The sequence below is a fragment of the Acipenser ruthenus genome, chromosome 28 (assembly GCF_902713425.1).
Source record: "Acipenser ruthenus chromosome 28, fAciRut3.2 maternal haplotype, whole genome shotgun sequence".
NCBI lineage: Eukaryota > Metazoa > Chordata > Actinopteri > Acipenseriformes > Acipenseridae > Acipenser > Acipenser ruthenus.
Genome location: NC_081216.1, coordinates 21,785,804 through 21,810,764, shown reverse-complemented (window position 1 = coordinate 21,810,764; position 24,961 = coordinate 21,785,804). Strand labels below are relative to the sequence as shown.

General features: G+C 40.5%; 1 protein-coding gene and 1 long non-coding RNA gene across 2 annotated transcripts in view; both read right to left on the bottom strand.

The window, feature by feature from the left end:
* The window catches only part of LOC117434526 (mucin-2), a 32,278-nt gene extending 18,807 nt beyond the window's left edge, over positions 1-13,471 (bottom strand). The window contains exons 1-25 of the mRNA XM_059002781.1: positions 13,468-13,471; positions 10,819-10,893; positions 9,956-10,033; positions 9,453-9,714; positions 8,808-8,922; positions 8,501-8,591; positions 8,008-8,114; positions 7,364-7,580; positions 6,745-6,870; positions 6,445-6,562; positions 5,641-5,779; positions 5,417-5,527; positions 5,201-5,270; positions 4,728-4,865; positions 4,334-4,498; positions 4,038-4,132; positions 3,664-3,790; positions 3,148-3,400; positions 2,756-2,805; positions 2,468-2,568; positions 2,183-2,334; positions 1,857-1,995; positions 1,589-1,699; positions 815-994; positions 117-356 (exon numbers count right to left, since the gene is read on the bottom strand). Coding sequence (XP_058858764.1) covers positions 117-356; positions 815-994; positions 1,589-1,699; positions 1,857-1,995; positions 2,183-2,334; positions 2,468-2,568; positions 2,756-2,805; positions 3,148-3,400; positions 3,664-3,790; positions 4,038-4,132; positions 4,334-4,498; positions 4,728-4,865; positions 5,201-5,270; positions 5,417-5,527; positions 5,641-5,779; positions 6,445-6,562; positions 6,745-6,870; positions 7,364-7,580; positions 8,008-8,114; positions 8,501-8,591; positions 8,808-8,922; positions 9,453-9,714; positions 9,956-10,033; positions 10,819-10,893; positions 13,468-13,471 — 3,264 coding nt within the window. The remainder of the gene's footprint in view (positions 1-116; positions 357-814; positions 995-1,588; positions 1,700-1,856; positions 1,996-2,182; positions 2,335-2,467; positions 2,569-2,755; positions 2,806-3,147; positions 3,401-3,663; positions 3,791-4,037; positions 4,133-4,333; positions 4,499-4,727; positions 4,866-5,200; positions 5,271-5,416; positions 5,528-5,640; positions 5,780-6,444; positions 6,563-6,744; positions 6,871-7,363; positions 7,581-8,007; positions 8,115-8,500; positions 8,592-8,807; positions 8,923-9,452; positions 9,715-9,955; positions 10,034-10,818; positions 10,894-13,467) is intronic.
* A 5,496-nt stretch (positions 13,472-18,967) lies between these two features.
* On the bottom strand, positions 18,968-21,852 carry LOC131701964 (uncharacterized). The gene is made up of 4 exons (XR_009309197.1): positions 21,610-21,852; positions 21,268-21,308; positions 19,575-20,771; positions 18,968-19,460 (listed from the first exon to the last, which is right to left on the bottom strand). It is a non-coding gene; the product is annotated as an uncharacterized LOC131701964 (long non-coding RNA).
* Positions 21,853-24,961: the final 3,109 nt, after the last annotated feature.

The window sequence follows — 24,961 nt, the reverse complement described above, 5'->3', positions numbered from 1 at the left end:
AGAATAGCACTAACTATATGTTATGTTTTTTTTTCAGTGTAAATCAATGCTTGTTATAATGTCATCAGTTAGGTATAGTATCTCATTGTCTGATGGGTTTCCATCATCCTTGTTACCTGAGAGTGGCAGGCCATGAACACTTTGCTCTTGATGATGCTGCACTGCTTCTGAGCCCATGACTGCCGGTAGGGGTTGGAGACACAGGGGTCTCTTGTGACCTTCGCGTCGGGGCAGCTGGGAGAGACCTTCCAGCTGTTTCCAAACTCCTGGGCGTTTACAACCACCGCCTGGCTCCTGGTAGTGAAGTCGTTCTGTCCATTCCCATCGTAGTTACCGCACAGGCCGCAGACGTGACCCTGTGAAACACAACCCACAGCCTGTGAAACCCTGGCTTTCTTTTCATATAGAAAACAAAAAGCAAACTCTGGTTGATCCAGCATTGGCTTCTACTTTCTGGCCCAATTTCCTGCTGCACTGTAATGATAAGACATTACTTTATTGTATTAATTCATTAAGATCAGCAATTAACTTCATAATAACAGTTCTTTATATATATATATATATATATATATATATAGATAGATAGATAGATAGATAGATAGATAGATAGATAGATAGATATATATATATATAGATATATAGATATATAGATATATAGATATATAGATATATAGATATAGTGCAGAAAATTCAAAAACAGCATGCAGCTCTCTATCCAAGGAGAATCAGGATCCAACAGGACACTCATCGATCACAAGAAATACTTAATACAGCTGAATGAGAGAAGTGAAAAATCCAGCCCGATATCCCTTACCTGGAAATTGGGGTTGAGTTTGATGAACATGCTGGTCTTCTTGTCCCACATGAGGATTAATCCGTTCTTGGCTTCGATGACCATGTAAATTCCCATGGTGCTGATCTTGTAGGGTAACTCTTCCCCCGAGTCTCTCTGGACCACCTGGTAGTGTCCTTCAGACAGTATCAGCTCATTGTTCTAATAAATGAAAAAAATAAAGCATGTTAATTAAGCATAACAAAGCCTAGTCCGCCCCCCCCCTCAAAAGAAAATATTGCAGCCTTTAACCAAGCACATTGTTGAGGAAGGAATAAGGTTTAATAAGATGGCTTTGATCTTTTAAGTTTCACTTTCTCTGTAAAGATGCCACAACAGGTGGTCAATGACATGTGCTAAACTGTGTGTTACCCTGAGGAACAGCTTAATGGCCTTGCAGCAGATGGTCAATGACATGTGTTAAACTGTGTGTTACCCCGAGGAACAGCTTGATGGCCTTGGAGCAGATGGTCAATGACATGTGTTAAACTGTGTGTTACCCCGAGGAACAGCTTGATGGCCTTGGAGCAGGTGGTCAATGACATATGCTAAACTGTGTGTTACCCCGAGGCACAGCTTGATGGCCTTGGAGCAGGTGGTCAATGACATGTGCTAAACTGTGTGTTACCCCGAGGAACAGCTTGATGGCCTTGGAGCAGGTGGTCAATGACATGTGCTAAACTGTGTGTTACCCCGAGGAACAGCTTGATGGCCTTGGAGCAGGTGGTCAATGACATATACTAAACTGTGTGTTACCCCGAGGAACAGCTTGATGGCCTTGGAGCAGGTGGTCCCTGTGGTGCCACAGGGAATGTTCTCAGTGATCACTCTGAAGGTGCCATTGGCTGAATTGCCACTGCAGTAGTCCTGCAATGGAAGAAACAAGGAGCTTGGTAAAAAGAATCGCTAGCGCTAATGAATATAGGAAAGAGCAGAAATGGCTTTGAAAGAACAGGGTGCTTTTATAACCTCAGCTCATTGCAGCCTGTTGCATTCAAGTACAACCAGCTTTGTGGAAACATACCTGAGTGAGGGTGTATTCACAGTCTCCATTGAAGCTGAACCTCTTCCCATCGAAAGTGATGTAATGCCCGTCTCCGTAGATGGCACAGGTACCCTGGCACTGTTTATTTGTACACTGCCATTTTCTATCCTTGCAAGTACTTAGAATCAAAGACACATATATATAAATATTAGAAAAAACATGAAAAGAATTAACAGCATACACATAGTAAATAAAATCATGCACATCAGGCAGTCTAAACCCAAAGGATCCTTGGTGAATTTCTCATGAACTGGAATGAGATGATGGCCCAGTTTCTGCAGTGAAGGATGGTGGATTTGACATACCAGGTGTTGCAGTCCGCTTTGATTGTCTCTCCAGGTTTGTAGGAGGCTCCGTTGTGGATGCAAGGACACTGGTTCTCAGAGACACAGCCTCCCCTCCCATCTGAAAGCAGACCCTGTGGGCACACGCAGCCGGAGGCACACTCTATGCTGTACTGTTAAGAGAAGAGAAATCGAAACGTTATTCCAACCCGCTGTGGTATCCTGGTGTGGTTAAGCTTCTGATGATGTTCTTGAAATTCTTTAAAGGTTCCCTGGAATGTATAAAAAATGTTCCCATTTACTTACACACTCCATATCCAGGGTCTGACAGCTCTTCTGACATTCAGATCCACGTGTATCTTTTGTAGCATTGCTACAATCAAAGTAGACCATTGGTGCTACGCAGCCTGCAAAGGAGAAATCAGTGGTTAGTTTCGAATACCGCAGCTGAATTTATATCTGTAATAGTGAGCATATCTGTATTCACTTAAAGATCAATGGTTAAACATGCCATATAATGTACAGCAGACTTCTGGGGTAAATCGCTGAAACAAAGATGACTAAATAAGTAATCAGGTAACTAAAACTGCTTACTTGGTTGTGCAGATTCTCCAATGCAGTTCAGTTTCCCTTGCTTGCAAGTGCTAAAATGAAAACGAGATGATCAGATTAGATTAGATTAGATTCAATTACTGTAGTAGATCTTTTCAAATGTTTGCCCTCACTTCATCAATCAACACTAAGGCTGAGATCTTCCATAGCAAATATTTCACAAACTGACTGTATCAGTGATGAAATTACTCGTGCACACCACTAGTGGTCATTTCTATACTGGCCTCATTACAGAAATGCCACCTTGCTCAGGCTTCATACAGTATTGTTAAGCACACACATATAATGAAATAATAAACAGATCAAAAATAAGTATTATGCAAATTCAGAGGGTGTCAAAAATTCCTTTAAGAAACTGAACAAAAAAAACCTACCACATGGCTCCGTCCCTGGTGATGACCTCTCCAGCTGGCACAACTGACCCCTTGTTGTAACACGGGCAGCTAGCAGGTGGGACGCATTTGCCTTCCTCGTCCATGTAGGTCCCCTCTGCACACCCACACCCGTCCACAGGTACAAACTTCACCTTGCAGGTGTAGTCCGGCTCACTGAGGGAGCGGCAGGTGCGATCACAGCCGGTCATGCTGTAGCTGTAGGTCAGCGTCTTAGGGCAGGAGGTGTACTTGGCTGAAGAAAAAAATGGGAATAAATGATAAGACTAGGCTTTCGGAAGACGCGTTTCAAAGTCAACTCTTACCTTAATAGAACCAGGGTAACATTCAGTCTCCTGAATTGAAATTAGATAAGTACATTACAACTGTGGTCTTTGAAGCAAGAGATCCGAGTGGAGTTTTAAATCTTCATGTGCAATCAGATGTGCTTTAATGTATCTTTGTAAGAAATCAGGTGGTTTAGCTTGCTTGGGTAACTAAAACTCTCGAGATACGTACTGCAGATGCTGCTTCTCCAGCCGACCAGCTGGACCCCCTTAGCAGCGCAGGCACGGACGTACGAGGAGATGGCTGCACACATGCACTCCTCGCTCTTCTCACAGTTACAGCTGTCGTACATGCAGCTCTGCGGACAGCGAGAGACGCATTAGTAAAACGTACAGGAGGGACAGCTGAAAAGAGGGCTAGTATAAACTTTCAGAACAAAAAAGCTAAAACAAAGCATACTTCATTTCAAAAAGATTTAGAGAGGCAAAAGAAAATATCCCAAGTAACAACTTTGTAAGCTAGTTGATTGCCGCTAGGACACAGGTCCCAGGTAGATTTGTATTTAATGGTGGTGCAGTAGATCGTTGAAAAGTTTAAAAACATACTGTTTTGTAGGTGGCAGGGTTGATCACGGGATGGCAGGCAGCAAAAGAACCCTGAGGGTCTAGCAGCATGGAGCACCAGTGCTGGGCGTATTTCTCTGTGAAACGGAAAGAAAAGTCAGCAGAACATTATTTACAAGGATACTGCGAACTTCATTGATGGCGAAATAATTTATATGTATGGTGCTCTCAATCAGATAGAAGCCAATATAAGAGAATGTATTCATCGTTAACCCTTAAGATATCAACCTAAAACTTAATTTTAAACAGCTGGTGTTGTACAGCAATAGGGCGCATACCATTCTCAACACTCAGACTGCAAGGGTTATCGTAGGTGTCCTTGACATCTGGGCAGCTCGCTTGGGTCTTCCAGCTGTTGGCAAAGGCAGAGGCCGTTCCCTCCACCACTCCGCTGCTGACTTTGAAATCATCAGCCTGAACGTCGTTAAAATTACCGCAGAGCCCTGGATAAAAAGAGCAATTGTGGGACTTTACAGAAACTCAGAAATCAATGAACATATATATATATATATATATATATATATATACACATACATATATATACATATATACACATACATATATATATATATATATTCCTTTTGTTTCAGTTGGCAACAATTCTAGTATAGTTATAATAGAAAATAAATACGTGAAGGATGATAAGTCTCGTCAAACCATGAAAACACCTACCACATGTCTGACCCTTGTAAGGGAAACCTGCAATGATGTAGACCTGCATAATGGGAGTGAGCTGGATCTCCAGCACCAGGTCAAAGGAGGTTTGAACAAAGATGTAGAACGAGGATGGTCTGAAGATGGTTACATTGGCTACAAAATACAAGAGGACATCGTTAGAGTCATGGAGATGGTCTTTAAGAATGTAGTGACTGTCCCCTTCAGAACAGTGACCGAAGCTATGGTTCTAATGAGACCATGTGGTCTGTTGTCACCAATCAAAATCTAGGACATGAACAAGCAAGGTCAGTACAACCGTGCAAGAGAAACATTGGGGGTGTTTGAGTGACTATCCCGAAAGGGAAGAAGTGCAAAAACAACTTATTGTGAATAATTTACTACATTTTCATGTGAATAATGATTGAAATTATAACAACGATTCAAATGGTCCATAAAATTATTCGAGAAGAGGAAGAGAAGATGCTTACCTGTATACAATGGCAGCTGAGCGAACATGCCGTTCATGTAAACATTTCCACTTGGATTGATGCTGAAGACCTAATAATAGGACATCAAGAGTCAGAACTTACACTTCTAGAATATAGCACAGTAGACACAGTGTTCGTATGGTACCAAATCATTGGGAAAAAAAACGTTATATATTATATATATTATCGAATATTTTGTGTTTTAATTTGACTTACGCTTTGTCCTCCTGCAATAGCAAGGGTGATAGACTTTAGGCATGTCTCTGTGTCTGTCAGCCCGCACTTGACAATGTCACCGAGCACTGTAAATGCATTGCTTTGGCAAGTCTAAAGAAATGGAAGACAAAACAAAAGGTTGATATGCAGTCTGGGGAGACATACCGACGTCTCATAAATGGTGCTTTCAAAGGGGGGAGGGGGGTGCTTTCTTTAGTGCCCACCTTTGAGAGGACATAGGAACAGTCTCCGTGGAAGGTGAAGTCTTGGCCATCGTATGAGGTGATGTGGGACCCTCCCTTAACAGAACAGTATCCAGGGCAGTCCAGGTCATTGCAGGTCCACTGTCCTTCATTGCAGGTGCTGCAGAGAAGAATCAAATGCTCAGGCAACAGCCAATTTAACCAAACAGGTGGCTTTTGTTTTTGTTTTATAACTTAAAAACTTATGCTATTCTTTATTACACTTTGGTATGCTTCTCTACCACGATGCCTTATAAAAATGTCCCATAGTCTAATAAAGCACAGCGAAAGCATGGTAAAGCACAGGTAAGCATTGAAGAGAACAGCAAGGTATGGTAAAGCATATTAATAAACATGGCATTGTATAACCATGGGAAAAGCGAATGCAAAAATACCATGCTAAAATACAAGGGTAAACTTTTACAAGGAGTGTGCCAAAGTACATTCTTAAACATGCGTTAAATATGAGTATAACGATTCACAGTGGAACATGATATTGGGGTTATATTACACAATCTAAAAACATCTACTATTTATATACACAGGCTATTTATAGATACTGTCAAAAAATAGTTGTTGTTTTTTTTGTTGTTGTTTTTTTACAAAATTCTGCCAGAAATACATAGTATAGACATTTACTGTAGAATCTAATATTGCTGTTTTATTTTCTCAAATGAGACTGGGACAATGGTACATTTAAATCAGACATTGCCTGTGTTAACACACACATTTTCTGAAGTACAGGATTCTGCCAATAGCAATGGTAATAGAATGAGTAAGACATACCAGTGACGGCAGTTGCTGGAGTAAGACTCTCCAGGACTGTATGTTTTTCCATTGTAGCTGCACGAGCACTTTTGTAGCGGGATGCAGCCACTCTGGTTAATGTCATCAAAAACAGTTCCTGTGAAAGAAAAGTTGACAATTCAGACAACATTCCTAGCTTAGCCTTGGTACAGAATGCACAGTTACTGTAAAATGATTCCAAAATACATACGTCTATTGAAAACTAATCATGACAGTGTGAATAATCAAGCAATGATGTGACTGTAAATTACGGAAATAAAAAAGTGCTGTATTCCTTACCTGCTGGGCAGAAGCAGCCATCAGTGCAGTGGTCCTCACAGAGGTGACCTCGGTCAGGGTTGGAGCAGGTGTCAGTGCAGGGAATCCCACACTCCTGGAACTCCATGTTCATTGGGCATTTCTTACCTGGAAAACAACAGTGACGCCCATGAGACCTCCGACAGTACAAATTGATGGTTTTAATAGAGTTGAAAAAACACTGAAATAATATGGTTTATCCATCCATTATCAATAACCTCTTCATCCTATAGAGGGTCGCAGTGAGCCAGAGCCTAACCTGGCAGACACAGGGAGCAAGGCAGGACTACACCCCAGATAGAACGCCAGTCTATCACAGGGCAACACACTCATGCGGCAATTTAGAGAGACCAATCAACCTGACCACATGTCTTTGGATGGTGGGAGGAAACCGGAGTGCTCGGCAAAAACCCACGCGAACATGGGGAGAACATGCAAACTCCACACAAACCCAGGACCCTGGAGCTGTGAGGCAGCAGCACTAACCACCGCGCCACCGTGCCGTCCTCTAATATGGTTTCTAAAACTTGAAATAGCTTTTCTTTTAATAAGTTTTAATAAAACGGAAATGAAATGTAGAAATGGAGTACGGTAAGCTTACTGCAAAATTGATCTGTTCTCCAGTTCTGGGGTTTGCCACCAGCATGCACACACTGCCGCGAGTATTCAGAGATGGTACTGCACAGGCAGAAATGGTCAGCGGTGTTGTTACACTGGCACATGTCTTTAACACAGGCATCGACAAACGCATCTATAGGTACCAGGTCCTTGCAGGTGGCGAAGGCAGGGCTGGACAGAATCTGCTCACACAATGGTTTCTGTAACAGATATAGAGAATGAAGATGCTCAGACGCAAATCACTGAAAATTAGTTTCATATGTATTATTGTTATTACAACAGCAGAAGATTAATAATCTTTCATCTGCATGATGATATGATGATATGCAGTACAAGAAAATAAAACCCTGCTGCACATTCATTGTTAGTTGTTAGTCTGTCTTTTATAACGCTAGTACCTTTGATAATATGAGCATCCTCTCTTGTAGTGAACCCCCTTATAAAAGGTTCCCCCTAGTAAAAGCCTAGCAAAGTCTAGTGGGTAAACTATGGTAAATGCATAGTATAACCATGGTAAAAATGCAAAAATACCATCCAAATCTACCGTGGTAAACTTAAAGTGTTATCTCAGAATATAATGTGTGTTTGCAGACGTTCTGTTTGTGGCGTGTGGAAAGCAGGCCTCACCAGATCGGCGCACTCGTCCTCAGATGGAGGACTGAGTTCAATGCATGTTTCTGTTGGGCTATCCATCTTCCAGAAGTTTGCAAAATCCAGAGGAGATATTTTCACACCTAGAAACAATTAAATGTCGTCACATTTTAAACTAACACACTAGATAAAAATGCAATGTGGTCACACTTTAACCTACCAGACTCAATGACACGTATTTACGCTTGTAATAACACACACTGCTCTGCGGTCAGAATGCTGCGGCATGCTCAATTGCAAAATGAAAATCTCACGTCTTTTGTAACAATGTATTTGGAATGTAAATAGACTGTACAATATACCCACGTGGGCAATTACATTGTAACATATCATGCGATGAGAGATACGTGTGTAAAATATGGACAGTGTGCTATGACAATACTTCTAAAGGTATTCAGACACCCTCCTGTTATATTGCACTTTAGTGTATAAGCAGCAGGCTGAGCTGTGGGAAGATGCACAAGCTTACCATTTTGAATGATCTCATCATAGACCTGAACTCCATTGAAGTCCCCACAGAGGCCACACGTCTGGTTCATGTATTTGGCATCAAGTTCCAGCTACAGGGAGAGACAGCGAGCCTTAGCAAAGGGAACTGACACCATTTTTGCATTGCTGTTTATTAAGAAAGTTGCCGTACATACTGTACAGCATGCATATTACTAGGACTGAAGGAAACGAGTTAAAAAGCAAACATGCTCCTTTTGCGTCTGGTTTTGGAGAAAACCTTGACCACCCAAAAGGAGCTGTTAGTAGCATGTAGATCAGGTTCCTACCACAAGAGAATCATCCTCGTTCCATATGGCAACCAGCCCGAGTTTAGCCGTGACTTTGATGAAAGAATTGATCTTTTCAATCAGGACACCAGACTGGCTGAAAGGCAGGGTAACCCTGGAAGAAAAAGGATATTAGCACTGGTTAGGGCTGGCAGCATTATTAAAGCTGTTGGAAGCTGTTTAATTCATTATAATATAATATTTCTGTATACAATAATTACGTAAAAATATAAAGCTGTAGGATACACTTTACATGAAGTGCCTCTAATTACTGTGTATTTACATAGTAGTTACTTAGTAAATACATGTGTACTTACACATAATTACAAAGTTATTATGCATAGTTACAATGTATGTTCTGTGTAAATCTTTTTGCATGATATAACCCTCACCCTAACTCTAAATCTAAACCTAACCCTTTTCTGATACAATTGTGTGCTTATATATATATTGTGTCAAAAGGTTTTAAGCAAGTTATAACTATGCATAATAACATTGCCATTATGTGTAAGCACACGTGTATTTGCTAAGTAACTGCTATTTAAACACACAGTAATTAGAGACGCTTCAAGTAAAGCGATACCACACTGTCTATGTTTGCTGTAAATCCCTACACTGTGTTCAAGGCTGATCACAAGCACTCACTGCTTCTCGTTGACCGAGATGGCGTTCTTGGTTATTTCCAGAACTGTCCCTTCCAGCTTCATGGTTATGGTGCTGATGGTGGGCAGGTCGTTGACGACCGCTCGTCTCATCTGGATGTTGAAGTCCTCGTAGTTGCTCTTGCACTGCGAGGTGAGGACGTAGTTGCAGGTGGAGGGGAGATTAAACACGTCTCCATCAAACATCTTGAAGTGGTAGTTACCCCATGTGCTGCACACGCGGCCGTTGTGAGCAGGGTTCACGCCTGAGAAAGGAACAGCGGAAACCTTTTTAATGTTGATCTTGGACGTGATACTTATTAGAATAGCTATCCAAAGTGCTGGCCACTTGAACCACTGCTGAATGCAGCTTTCATGTATCTCCAGCATACAGTAGGTTAACATCACAGATGCAATTATTGGCAGACATACAAGGGCTTGATTTATTGACACGTGGTTGGCAAATACAAATAGAATGAAGTGCTGAAATCAGATTATTGATCTTACCAGATATAATGGACTTCATCATTCCTGGGATGATGTTAACTCTTGTTCCGCCCGTTTCCTGCACCTCTGGTTGAGACCCTGTTGGGAGACACATATGGGTGGTTGCTTATTGGTGGTCTGTGTTTATTTATTGATTTTTGTTTTTCAAATCAGAATAGACAATGCTTTTTTGACGGCAATGTTGCTGAGTTTCAAAATACCATTCATCATTTCAAATGGCAAAACACATCGAAAAGACACAAACCATTTTGAAAGAAAACAAAACAAGCTGTAAACATTAGCCTACAACATATACAGGGTAATAAACATGTATGTGTATTGTACACAGTGATGCTGTGCATACAAGCTTTGTGGTTGAACCCGATGACCTTAACGCTGTGCTGTACAATGTTCATTTCTGTAGACAAGCTTGAAATGTGACAGTCGAGATAAAATAAAAAAATGATCTCTCTATTCACATAAATGTAAATTAATTGTACTTATTTCTTTGCAGTTTTAGCTAACCAATCAAACTAACACTTCTTCTGTGTATTTTCTGTATTAAAGAAACATATTTATGTACAGTTTGGTCCAAATACAAGCCATTTAAAATAAAGAGCTGTCTGTAATGCATGTGTGCATACAGTAGACTGATTGATCCACAGATAGATGTTTCCATGCAATTCCTATGCAATGCTAACTTTACATATTAAGAAACAGAAATAAAATCAATTCTTACCACTCATAGTTGAGACATTAGCAGCAGATACCAGCCATAGAAGCACCCACAGCGGTACCCCCCCTCTTAAGCCCATCTTGCCCTGTAGTTCTCTATTAGGATCTCCACAGGTACAGTACAGGTGCTCTCTGCAAGGTGCTCCTACCTGGGTTCTGCTCCCTTTTATACTGGAAGTCTGGGGAGGGCCCCAGGTGTCTGGAGGAGCTCTGAGGAGGTGGAGCTGTAGGGTAAAGTAAATAGACGTATGAATTCTTAAGACATGGGCACACTGTTTGAAGAAGGGGAGTGGAAGGTTCTGTTGGGACAAAAGATGTCATAGGCTTGGGAGTAGCTGGGGAAACTCATTAGGGCTACAGAACCGACCTGTCACTCAATTGCGTGTCCACTTCATTTTGTTGAATATTAATATCAAAAAGAGTTTTATAGAAACTGTAATAATAAAACTAAAAAAAGATAAGATGGCAAATGTCAGGTTTTGTAAGTCTGTATCTGGTTTGAAATAGAAGCAAGGATGGATTATTTAAAGAAAACTCGTATCAATCTGTGCAGTGCAGAATCTTTAGTTTTTTACAGCACAGAAGCACAAACGTAATGATCAAATGAAATGAGCAATGAAAAATCCTACCTGGTAAAAGCCAGATATTTTATCTGTAGATATTAAAAAAGTCAACATTTTACTATTTTTCTACTTAAGCTGCTAGATAGATGAGCCGGCAACAGTTAAAAGCAGCGACTCCATAATTTCGGCTCAAAGTGTAATTTAGCAGATCAGTTTAGAACAAATTGCATTCAAACACTCATCTAAGAGAAAAATGTACAGATTAGAGACGGGATATAAGTAACTGCATTGAGCGTTTCATCAAAAAACATGTAAAATGAAGAACAAATATTCCACTTGTCCTTTTATCTAGTTTTGAAGAGGGGACAGTTACCTATTCAGGGTTACCAAGATATGTATGAAGTACTGCACTCTTGTTTTTGGTATAGTTATTTCATTTAGTTAGTTTGGTGCTAGAGATATCCAGACTAAAAGCTTCACATGTGTACTTGATTTTCTGTTAGAGGTTATAAGACTCTGTTCTGTTCTCTTAAGTGCTGAGCGGAGCCAGTTGACTCTAATAATCAATAAGTGCCAGTTTGTTAACACTACACACATTCCAATGCATGAATCCCATCCTGGAGGGACCCATGCCATTGCACTACTGACTAGTGTTTCATTGTGCAGAAAAAGCAACTTTTTAAAAAGCTCAAACGAGGTAAAGCACTACATAGATATATAGATAGATAGATAGATAGATAGATAGATAGATAGATAGATAGATAGATAGAGCCTGGGGAAAGCAATAACAGAGCACATTTACCATAGAATGTAATGTTGATTTAATATAATGGTGTACCGGTATGCAGGGTACATTTACATTTTGTCCAGCCCTTAGAACAATAGATGATAAGCTGTGGGTGGCTAACATCACTAGTGACTCAAGTGAATCATACCCTATCTGCTTACTTAATTTATCCTAAAACACACACCATCAGGACCTAGCATCCAAGAGGGCTGTTGTTGATCGCTGGTTTGGAGTTGCTGGGTGGAACATTCTTTTAATCGATATTCCAAATGACCCAGGAACTGGATCCTGGTTATTGTAATGATGTAAATAAAAGAATTGGCCTGATATGTTAGTCATTATGTTTGTGTTTTACAAAAGACTAAAGCCATTGACGTAGTTTACTCAGGGGTGTCAATACGCTCTACAAAGTGATGTGAGAATGCACTCTTTGATTTTTTGCATGGATAACATTATTTGAGTCGTTTAACTGAGGGACTGAATTGCAAGTGACTTCAGGGTCTGCATTAGGTTAAACTAGCAGGGGTGGCCAAAGTTGGCCCTTCACTCCTGCTCTTTGTTCCAGCCCTGTTCTAAGTTGTTCAATTGAACCCAATTAAACCTCCATCCAGACCCTGAATTAGTTCATTGTGTCATTTTACCTGTTAAACCTGGAGTGGAGGGCCCTCCAGGACCGTGATTGGACATACCTGGTTAAAGGTTTTGGGGAAAAATTGTGATTTAAGGTCTACTGGTTTATGAGTCGAAATGCTTCTGGAAAGTGGAGGTGTGATCTCTCATTTAGATTGTCTTGTCCTTAGACAAATTGTTTTCTTTTATAGCTCTATGTAGCCCCTTATCAAGAGCATCACTGAGCTAAAATGAACACGTGTTTCTTTTATCCAGAGCAGGGGTGTCAAACTCAGCTCCTTGAGGGCCGCAGTGTCGTCTGGATTTCGTTCCACCCGAACTCTCAGTTACTGAATTGGTCTAATTATTTGATTAACTGGGCACATTTTACACTTCTCTTCAGGCCCCAGAATGTTTCACAGGTCGTGTCCCTTGAATCAAGTGCATTTTTAAAACCATCAACTGTAAAAGACCTTGAAAAATATGAAATATGTCAAATTCAACAAATAATTAGATCAATTATGTTAATTGAGAGCTTAAGTTGGAATGAAAACCAGGAGACCCTGCGGCCCTCGAGGCCTGGAGTTTGACACCCATGATCCAGAGGATACACGTGGAGACGAGATTCGGATGAACTTTCTGCTTATCCGTAACGTATGCACTCGGTCACAAATGAAAGCAAAAAAAGGCTAAAGCACCTCAATACAGGCCTCAATACAGGCAGGTCAACCTCTCAGTGAATCAGGTATTCCAGAAAGTAACGATTAACCTGTCCCTCTGAAACAATCTTCCCCTGGTTACCATGCCCAGACTCTTAGAGCACATGGGATGTTTCCTACCCATACCAATTTGTCATTTAACTATTCAATAAGCAAATCAACAGCATGATTAAGCGTTATTTATTCGTGGGGAATGATAGGATAGGTGCTGTCCAGGATCTCGCTCTTTGGCCTGGCAGGAGCCGTCCTCCTATGAGGTGAGACCAAGGCTGGGTGATGGGACCCATCGACCCCCCAAAGTAGACATGAGTGGGGGACAGAACTTCATGACAGAAGGACGGAGGATTGTGGTAAACCAATAAACGAAGAAGAAAGGCTGTTGTTTCGCCTCTGCAAGACTTTTAAAAACACACACACTTATATAGTTTCTATGGAAAATGTCAATGAATTGCATCTTAGAGAAGGGGTACATGTTCAATTGAGAGCAGCAAGCGAGCTGGGATTGAACACACAACAAGAGAAAGAGTGAGCAGGATGTTCAAGGCCAAACAGGACTTGATTTATGCTGTTTTACTTGGCACTCACACAACAGCATTTCTTAAAACAGAAAGAAAAGGTTTCTAATAGATTTGGCAAGCCTTATGCTTAAGCAGGTATAAAAGGTTATCACAAAATCAGATATTTAAACAAAATCAGCTAAAAGTAAACAAACTGACTTCTCACTGCACTGGTATCTCTGCTAGTAAGAAATTGTATGTTACGCGCCAGAGGACATTTCTAATAAATTATTTGCAGACCAAACTAAAATTTACCCCCTTATTAATTAAACTTTTTTAAAGCTCTAAAGGTTGACATTCTTGTTAAAGATTACTCAAGGTAACCCAGAACCTACACTCACGTAGATCCCATTACTCGTGTTGGTTTTTTTTTTTTTGGGGGGGGGGGGGGGGGTTACAAACATATTTTTATACTCAGCCGGCCGGGATCATTTTTTCTTACTGACAAATTTATTTTATCCACTCAGGGTACATGATGGGCCATCTGCAAATCAGATGCATTTTGGCCGAGGTGAGAGAGAACTGGCAAATGAGAAGATTGTCATTATCGCGTTTGCCTTGACTCCTCTAGCCAAGTAAATCCGCCACACGTCTGGTGCGAGGAGGGCTTGACATACATAGGCACCGGAGACAGGAGGGCCAATGGGCCACTGCCCACGCATTCTTAAAACAGGGGGGCCCTGTCCACCCACTTTTAGCAGCGAGATTGAGGGAAAAGAACTTCAAAAAATCAATAAATAATAATACATTGAATCTCATTGTTCTTCCAAAACACAGTGACACAGATAAGTCAAATAAATCCACAAATTTAGATATCCAGAACTGTGTCGATAGACAATAATCTTTCGCTAGCTATGCCGCCAGTTTCTACAGAGGTAAACTGAAGCTTTTAACAAATCCTTTATGACAGAGTTCTCAAATGCTATGTGGAAGTTCGGATTGATTAAAACAGCATCTATAGGTACTAGGACTGGTTGCAAGTTACAGCGTGAGATGTTATTTTTAATTCGAACTTCAGTATATCATATTCGCGGGGTGCTGGAAGGGCGTTATCACATTATCAAAAAGAGCTTTTAAAGTCTCCAAAACAAAAGTAGCAATTTACCAGTGAATATATTATTTAAATTGTCCAGAATCACCTCTCCGATTCAAAGTTGTGTATTATTTCAGTGTTTTTTCTGCCAGTGAGCAGGTCACTAGAGTATTGCAATCAAAGACTGTTATTCCTCACACTGCCATGACTTGCGCTGCCACCCTTCAGGAACACTTAACCAGAATGCGCTCCGACACCTGCTTTGTTAAACTGTATGCAGGTGCTTTGGATGCTTCAAAAGATCTAACCAACCCACCATCACTGCCAAAACGGATTCGACAGCTACCAAGACGCACTGATGATGGAAGTCCACCGCATGTATTCACAACTCCTGAAGAACACTTTCACCAACAGTTCTTTCAACTGCTTACCTGTGAGGTGGATTGAAGGTTAAGTTACTTCAACACATCGAGAATCTTGTGATTTCAGCAGCCAATGGACATGTTGTTGAAATCCCGAATGAAATCTGCAGTTTTTATGCTGGTGACTTGGATTTTGATCGTCTACATGGACATAAAGACATTACTGATGTTTTGGACTTCTTACAGGTTGCCATGTGGATTTTATGATGCCAGGAATAGCTTTTTTGGAAAATGGGATTCATTGAATTGGGCTGTTTCATGAACATTTGATACGTTTGTTCCCACTAGTTCTACAAATTCATCTTCTTGAGTGTTCTAAGTTGAAAATTATCCCACCTACCAACAAGACGGAAGACTAAACTGATGAAACAGCTGAACAAAAGCGACCCAGACATTACCGTAACTTGCCTTTAAAATATAATAACTAAAACAGATTTGAATGCATTTGGTTTACTGCACTGGTTACATAAGATGCACGTTGTACTGCATTGTGGCAAAGTGGTTTGTAGTGCACAGGTGTAGAGGTGATGCAGTGCTCAATAACAACAGTTCCAATGGTGAAAACAAAGCTTTATTTGTTGCTTTAAATAATCAGACTGACTATACACAGCAATGTGTAAAGCCATTTAAAACCACGGGGTTCAGTCCCGAAATAATTACAACACATACTATACACAGACACGGTCACGAATCCCACCAGTGAGGGCTCCCTGTGTAAGTGGTGAATTATACAGTAACAGTGAAACAGTAGTGCAGTGCGGTCCGGGGTTGATGCTGGCTGAATAGCGACCGCTACCAGATTCAGTCTTCTATGAATGATAAGGGTGACAATTAATAGACAGACAGATACAACACAACAAAAACTTGTGGTTACTTCCGGGTTTTACCATCCTTTACAGGAATAAAAAGACACTGTTTATACATCTTTAATAGCATACTATATTGTGGTTGTATAGTGGAATCTTAGGCTTTGAGAGACCTTAACTAAGTTTTTTGCATTTCTGATAAAGGTACCATGGAAGTGATCTGGAATGTTGTGGAAGCAAAGCTGCCATTTGGCTGTGACTAACAGATAAGTTCAATATGCATGTGTGTGTGTGTGTGGCTAGGGGGTTACCAATTGTTGTGTACTGAAGTAGTGATGTGCAGCTGTATGAACTGTGAGATACTGAGGTGTTTCCAGCGGTTTGATCAATGCAAATGTCTACACGAATTTCCCCATTTACCAAGCAAATGGGGATTACTCTGTTAAAGAATGCATGGCAAGGACAGTGGAACAGCAGAGGCTTTGTGGGGGGGTCCTGGGTAGAGATGACCGTTCATCTGGACCAGTTCTTTGCTAAACTGCTGCAGCCTGAGAGTCAATTGAAGTGGGTGGGAAGATCAGCAAACACAGGTGCAAAAATCAATCGCAATGGCAGTGGTTTGGGGTTTGTTTTTCAGAAAAACAAAGCGTTATAGCGATAGGTAGCGTAAATTCTTTCTTTTTTTTTTTTTTTTGTTTTTGTAAAGTGTAAGTAGTTTCCAGTATTTTTGTTGTTTTCTAATTTATATAATTGTTTTGTTTCATTCGCAAAAATATATATATTTTTTACCACAATTGTCAGTCTCTGTTTGACAGAGATGCTTATAAAAGTTTCTCCGGAAAATGGAAAAACAAACAGAATCAGACAGGTTTTCAACAATGTGACAGCTTATGAATGATCTATCGGTGTTACCACACGTCAACATAAGCTGGCTTAATTCTGTACAATCAACGGTTATGCACATTCACACTGTCAATCAAGAATGAAGAATCGCTAAATAAATACCTAACCTTACCTAATGGACTGTAGCAGCATTTTATATATACTGTATATTACATACAGCAATGCTTGTTTGTCAGTGCAGCTAAAGTGTCGTCTAAAGCAAGTCAAATAAATACTGAAATGGGTCTAGAATCTGTTTCATAAGATTTACACGTCATTTGTTAACAGTTAGCTTTGCGGTGCAAAATATCGCTACATTCCTATACCAGACCACAGTACATCATCCTTATTGTATCACTTCAAAGAGAGGCGGAATGACGTATCAACTGGATTACAGGTGCAATTTGTGTGGGCTGTCAGTTAGCACTTAAATAAAGATAAAGAACAGATTAAAATAACATCTGGGAGCTGTTAAAAGGGTATACAAGTACAATTGTTTACATACTAAACCAATGCAGTAACAGTTAAATAAAAATGTATAAAGGCAACATAATGCTAAAGGAGTTGCAAGTAGGTCCTGCATCCTGTATGAACTAGAGGTGGAGCAGTTACCCTTATCATCTAGCTTAGGTACTTCAGTCCTGGTCAAACACACAATATCAACACCCCCCTTTCCTTTAGACACAGGTGGGTGCGCGAATAAAACATCAGGCAAATATATTATCAAATGACATGATTTTCAATCAACAAGAGTACCTTCAATCCAATATGAGCCTCTTAAATCTATGGGGGTGGCGATGGCAGTGGCAGCATCTTGTCCTATCAAAAAGATCTCAACAAGTCGTGAGCTGTGTCCAACACACTGGTGCTTATCTTGTGTGTAAGCACACGGGCGTATCTGATCGAATACACTCTATCGTTTCTTTATCTCCACAGAGTCCAGCTCAGAAACCAGCATTCTCACAGCTCTCTCAGAGCCCATCCCTAGTTCCATATCTGTGCAAAGATAGGGACTTGCTTTAGTAAAGAAAGTGGACCAGAGCAATAGAGGTAACCAGATAAATAAAAAAAATACAGGACTTTACTTAGCAGTACCACCTGGCTGGGTTATAAAGCCAGGTTAGATGTTATTAAATAGGTGTGCCAACTTGAATTTAACATGCAAATCTCTGATTCTGTAAAAAAAAAAAAATGTAATTGAAAGAATAACTGTACCTCCCAGTTGCTATTTACTTTCAGGTTTTTCTGCTATCAAACAGCTTAACAAACAGTCTTCATGAATTATATATGTGTGGATCCACAGGGAAACACATTGCACAGGGTACCTTGTTACCAATCTTAAGCACATGCGATGCTAAGGCAGCACCTTGACGTCTCGCCAGGACTGAAAGGGTTAAACACCTTGCAGATAGCAATCCTTTTCAGAAGCAGTGAGATTCGATGATTGTAAAACTGCACTATCTAGCACACATACAGCACCCCCATGCACACACACACACACACACACACACACACACACACACACACACACACACACACACACACACACACACACACACACACACACACACACACACACACACACACACCACATCACAATAGCTCCTGGGTCTGTTACAGTCTTGTGTAAGAGTGAAGTGTACACAGAAAACAAATCCACCAGCCTTTTCCAGGAACGGTACTGACCTCTCCAGACCGGGTCTTACCTGGATTCCTCAAACCCCTTTTCTTTTTGCCTGATACCAAAAAACTAAGATATTTGGCATGGTGTGATTTCATGTAAACGCTGAAACAGTGCCCGGCAATAAATAAGGTGAATGCCGATTGTCAAACACCTGAACCCAGTCACATGATAACGATACAGTTTGTAATCTAAAGTAAACACACACAACAAGGGAGATATTCTGCCATTGGATTTTATTGGGGTTGGTAGCAAAGCTGCATTGATTTTAGGACTTTAAGCAACAACAAAAGTACAAATAAAAAAAAGGTCAGTTTGGCATTCCTAATATTAACAATAGAACAAGGAACTACTTATTTTTGCAAAGCAGGAAAGGAAAAATACATAACGCTCATCATTTTGTGCAAGGCTGTGTTTTTCTAAAGCTATCTAGATTATGCTGCTGCGTTGGTTTCGAGTGAGGGAGGGTGGTCTGTCTTTCCGGTCTTGCTTGTGGAGCTCTGTTTTCACTCATGGCCTCTGCCCTGATCAACGGCTTCTCTTATTCGGAAGAGCCTGTCTCTGCACGCTGCTTAAGGACTCGCAGGCGGTGGTGACGCAGTCACACTGGTCAGTCTGGATCTGGAGCAGGTTCCTCCCGTCGGGGCAGGTCAGGGCAATGCTCACGTTGTGAGTCTTGTCTCCTGGCAGCAGCTGCACCTGTGCTCCATGCTGGCAGCCTCAGTAGAATATCTAGCAGGTCAAGGACACGGATTAGTATTGTTATTTATCTAGAGCATCCTTTCCTTGAATTGGTTCAGATTCTCTGCTCTTTATCTAGCATTAGTAATGAGGCACCATACTCACTTGGAGAAGGTCCCACAGGAGCCCTCGCAATGCATTATCACGATCTTCTCAGTGGAGTGGCAGCCCTGATAGGTGATGTAGCTATTGACTGTCGTCAGCTTCTGTTTCTCAACATCTGCAAAGAGAATATTTTTTAATTCACCTTTTTTAATGAACCTTGCAGTGAAGTGTGTTTAAATCCATGACACAACCCTAACTGTTAGTCTGACTGATACATGTTTTTATTGAAGCTTAACTACTGAGTGACAAACAAAACAACTGGATCAGAGCTTTGAATGGAAACTCTGACTTCAACTGAATGTGTATTAAGCATGATAAAAATGGTTAGCTGAGCCTTCCTTCACCCCTTTAGGGCCACTTTCTCATACCTTTGTAATCTGAAGGTATGAGGATGCTATGGAACTGACAGCAGCTTTGAATTCATACAGCTTTGAATGTACAGTAAAGTGATTTTCAGCAGCCGTCTGGAGTGGTTTGGATGGTTCCCTGAAGTAAAAAAATGGAATTGTTTGAAGGATCTGGTTTATTTGGCTTTTTATCTGTGGATGCCAGACACCATTTCAGAGCAGCTGCCTGAACTGTGCAGTACTGGTGCAGTGCGCACCAGTAGTGACATTATCTCATCAAAATGACTAATTTTGACAGCAGGCCAAATAAAAAGCAAGGGTTATGGTTAGGGATAACCACACCCATCAGAAACAAATACAGTGCATGAACTCTCACCGAAATATGAAATCTACTATATTCTGATGTTTATAAACTTTTGATTCCCATCCTGCTAGATTGTGAAATCACTGCAAAACTGCTACCGCAATTTATCAAGCATAACACGCATCCTTTTTCAAACTTTTACGTTAACTTGTGCATGCTATATACAGGTTGCATATGTTCAGTGTAGCTGGGTTCAAGTATTCTTTACAGCATACGATGATGTTTTGATCTTCATGCATCCATGCAGAGCACACTTGTTGTCAGGGGGAGACCACGTCTCTCCAGGCTGCAGGAAGGTGGAAGGGAGACGACAGCGTTAATGGTAGGGAGGGCCCTCTTGTCTTAGCGGTTACCTGTTCACTGTGGAGACAGAGCGCCTTCCGCAACGATGTCGATTGGGCTCATTTACCATTCAAAGTGAAACGAGTGAAGAAACAGCTGCTTGGGTTTGTGCGGAGAGACTCGGTTTGCACAGCTCTATAATGACTATTGACAAGAAATCGTATGTACAGTTCATTTAAAGGACAGGAGTAAAGAGATTATTATTATTATTATTATTATTATTATTGATTTCTTAGCAGACGCCCTTATCCAGGGCAACTTACAATTGTTACAAGATATCACATTATTTTTACATACAATTACCCATTTATACAGTTGGGTTTTTGCTGGAGCAATCTAGGTAAAGTACCTTGCTCAAGGGTACAGCAGCGGTGTCTCCCAACTGGGATTGAATCCACGACCCTCCGGTCAAGAGTCTAAAGCCCTAACCACTACTCCACACTGCTGCCCTGAGATAGTACATGATAGACCTTACAATTTAGTGCTTTAAAACAATTGCACTGGATTCCCTTCACAGGATTTTGTACTGCATTACAGCTGTTAAATGCACCGAAACCTTGCTGCAACCACTAGATTGATCTTCTCTACTCAATGATATATAAAGCAAGGTGAAACAGGAGGAGGCACACGTCTTTCTTACCGTATATTCTGCGTTGTTGTGAACACAGACGCCCTTTAGTACTACAAACGAAAACAAACAGTTTGAAAAAGGTATTAATCAAGGCGAGAGATTCAATGACTCAAACAGTCAATGCGGTGCTAAATACATAAATGCTAAGATATACCAGATAAATGTGAATTCTGACGCGGTAACCTTCGACTATTCTGCAGTATTTTATATTATATTATTTTACATTATATTATATTATATTATGGAAATCGGCAAATCTAAGAAACCAATAACCATTCAAAATTAAGATTAGTGGTTTAAATGATCTTTTTAAGCATTTTTATAATCAAATATATAAAGCAAAGGACTTACCACAGGTATAGGTTGGGCAGCATTCACCACTCTTAACTGTCATTATGGGTTTGAATCCTATTTCACAAGTGCGGTCATTTGATGAACACAAGCTAATGTTGCCTCCTAACATACAAACAAACAAAAAGAAGGGAAAGATGAACGCATGAGACACATTCCATTATCCAAGGCCGGAGTGGGTGTCTTATTCTAATAGGATTCAATTGCATTTTATCCGTTAACACACATTTTAAAACATAACGAAATAAAATCATTTTTGCATTTATTTTCATTTCTTATTAATTTCCAATACTCATTTCCCTGCAGGCTAAGGACTGATAAAATATGCCTGTACTGTTTTGCAGGGCCAGATAAATACTATATATGAAAAATAATAACTACGTACAAACAACGTCAGATCCTTGACTCTTAAACAGATTTTTGGGTTTCGACGTGGCGCGTCCTGAGCATTGGCACACAGTTACTTAGTAAATACGTGTGTACTTACACATAATTACAATGTTTTTATGTATCGTTAACCCTAACCCTAACTCTAAATCTAGCCCTAATCCCACTAACCCTAACTCTAAACCGAACCCTAACCCTTTTCTGATATAATTGTGTTCTTACATATATAGTGCAAGTATATTGTAAGTATTATCTGTAAGCACACGCGTATTTACTAAGTAACTATCATGTAAATACACAGTAGTTAGAGACACTTCATGTAAAGTGTAACCTAGGTTATTTCTCATAATTAGTATGTCCCTTTCTTTTCAGCGGGTTTTTTTTTTTTATGTCAATGCAATTGCATGTTCAGGTTACCCTTTCAAAAACAATGTTAAAAGCAATGCTGTACAATCCTAGTATTAAAGTCACTGTTTGCTGATGAAATGCTTCATACTGAAAGTGGCTTTCTCACCTGCTGTGTGGGGTAATTGGATCTCTGTATTGTGCAGGAAAACCTTCCATTTGCTTTAATAACCAAAACATACAAAAAAAACATAAGAAACAGTGTGAGTGGTTAGGTGGTTAGGCAGGGCCACACAGTATTTCTCCTTACCATAGCTCACCCAAATGAAGCTTACAGGTACCCTGCACTCACCTTCCAATTCACCTATTGTTACAAGAGCACACAGCGACACCAAGTGGACACATGCTGTAATTCAGCCACGTGGTTTTCATCAATGGGATTTTTGCATACAACCTATTATTATTATTATTTATTTCTTAGAAGACGCCCTTATCCAGGTCGACTTACAATTGTTCCAAGACATTACATTATTTTTACAAACAAGCCCCATCACTGCACTGAAGGCAGGCTGCAAAATGCTATCTCAACCCGTTCCCACAAACTTGGTGTTAATCAAAAAGCATTAATGCACACACCCTTGCAAAGGTTCACCATGGTTAACCAATTTCACACGCTTTCTGATGTCAAGTTCATTTCCCTTGTATTACCTTGCTTCACTTCACCACACACTTTGACTGTACTTTATTAGGATTTTCCCCTGACCTACCACACCGGATATATATGAATGGGAATTTCAATCAATAGTTGAAAACACAGCAGGCGTTCCTTGCTTGGGCCCGGCTTGTTATAATAAACAGGTCCCCCCAGTAGGAGAGCCATTCCCACAGCCCCTTTCAATACTGCATTAGAACCAGTTCTTCATTTCCACCATTAGGATTAACTCTATAACATTAAACCCATTGCTACTAGATGATGCTGCATTACAAGAGCCGTCTGCCACTTTGAAGTATGGGGTTGGTGCCTAAAAAAAGCCATCAAGTGCGATATCAATGCCTGGCACATACTGTGTAGAGCCGTGGGAAATTCATTTTTTTGTTTTATAAAAGTTTCACTCTTTATGTTTACATAGGAGTATTCAAAACCAGTATTATTCTCAGAATAGCAGATTCGACTGAACAGCTTTCACCATTGGTACTAACAATTCGTTCATGAAAGCTGTGATCATTAACTGCTTTAATTTTCACTGTTCAATAGCTTGATGCATTTGTGATTGAAAATGGTGGGCTCAATACCGGCTACAGCAGTGGCCTTAATATTGAAAGGGACTGTATACAGACATCAATAGAAAGAAATTGAAACTTTAAAAACAGTGCTTTAATTGTACATATAGGCCACTATGCGCCGGTATTCGTATGTGTTTCTCTGATATGAGTAGGCAAATCATCCATTAGCTGTATCCTGAAAGTGTGCATTCCGGTACTGGGAGTATTTGTTTTAGTATTTTAAAAACATTAGGATTTACAACCATGTTGTTTATATAGTTGTCTTAATCATTGTTTTACATGTGTGCTTATCTAGTTAGCCTGAGCAATTGTATATCCATAAGTTGTACATTTAATAAAAAAAATAAAAAAAATTGTGATTGTTTTAGCAACGATATTAAACAGCTGAGTGGGTCAATAGCATAACAGTGCCGACATCATTTCTATTAAATATATATACATATGTATTTTAATTTGCCGTACCATCCCGCTCTGCGCGTTACAGTGTTTCTCCATGCTCTCACTATGATTGTCCTCACTGCCTCCTGCACATCGAGAAGCATCAAGGTATATGAGGTGGATCGACACACAAACTGCACTGGAGTCAGTGAGCCAGTGGCAGGATGAAGACCATTCAGCCGGCTCTTGCGTGGGGTCTGATGTAGGTAAAGATGCATTGCTGTCTGCATCAAGCAGTTGTGTAGAGCGAGTTCTGTCCATAGCACTTGATCCACAGCCAGCTATGCTTCCCAGCTGTCCCTCCTAAGTAACTTCTCATTAACCAGCCTGCCCTCATTACCCGTGTGATCCACATCCTGAACTCACCCTCTGGGTAATAATTTGTGGCTAACAGTTTCGCACATCATGCATGCATAATCAAAATCCAAAGAGTATCACAAACATTGCCTCTGTAACAGACAGTGCTGTGTGGTGCCATGAATGCAGACCAGCCCGGCTCTTTTGCATTGTGGTTAAGACGCTTGCTTGCGGTGTGCGGGGTCGCCGGTTCACACCCAGCCTCCACCCCATTACACTTCCACAAAACAGAGTCTGTTTCACTATTGCATAACTGAATATTAGGAAAATGAAGGTAAAACTGTTAAGGAACTAAGTAGACAAACATTGCATGATACGCTGCGATTACGGATTCTGTCCTGTCCCGTCACCGAGATGAGATGAAGTTAAAAGCTCCAAGCAACCTGTCTCCACGTATACCTCTCAAATCTAAACTAGCTGCTGTACAGATAAGAACACATATAAACTTCCATGCCAACCGGAGCAGAATGTCAGATTAGAACGACAGCCTTGTGTCAACAGAAGGCGCCTTCTGCAACAAATAAGATAAATACATTTATTA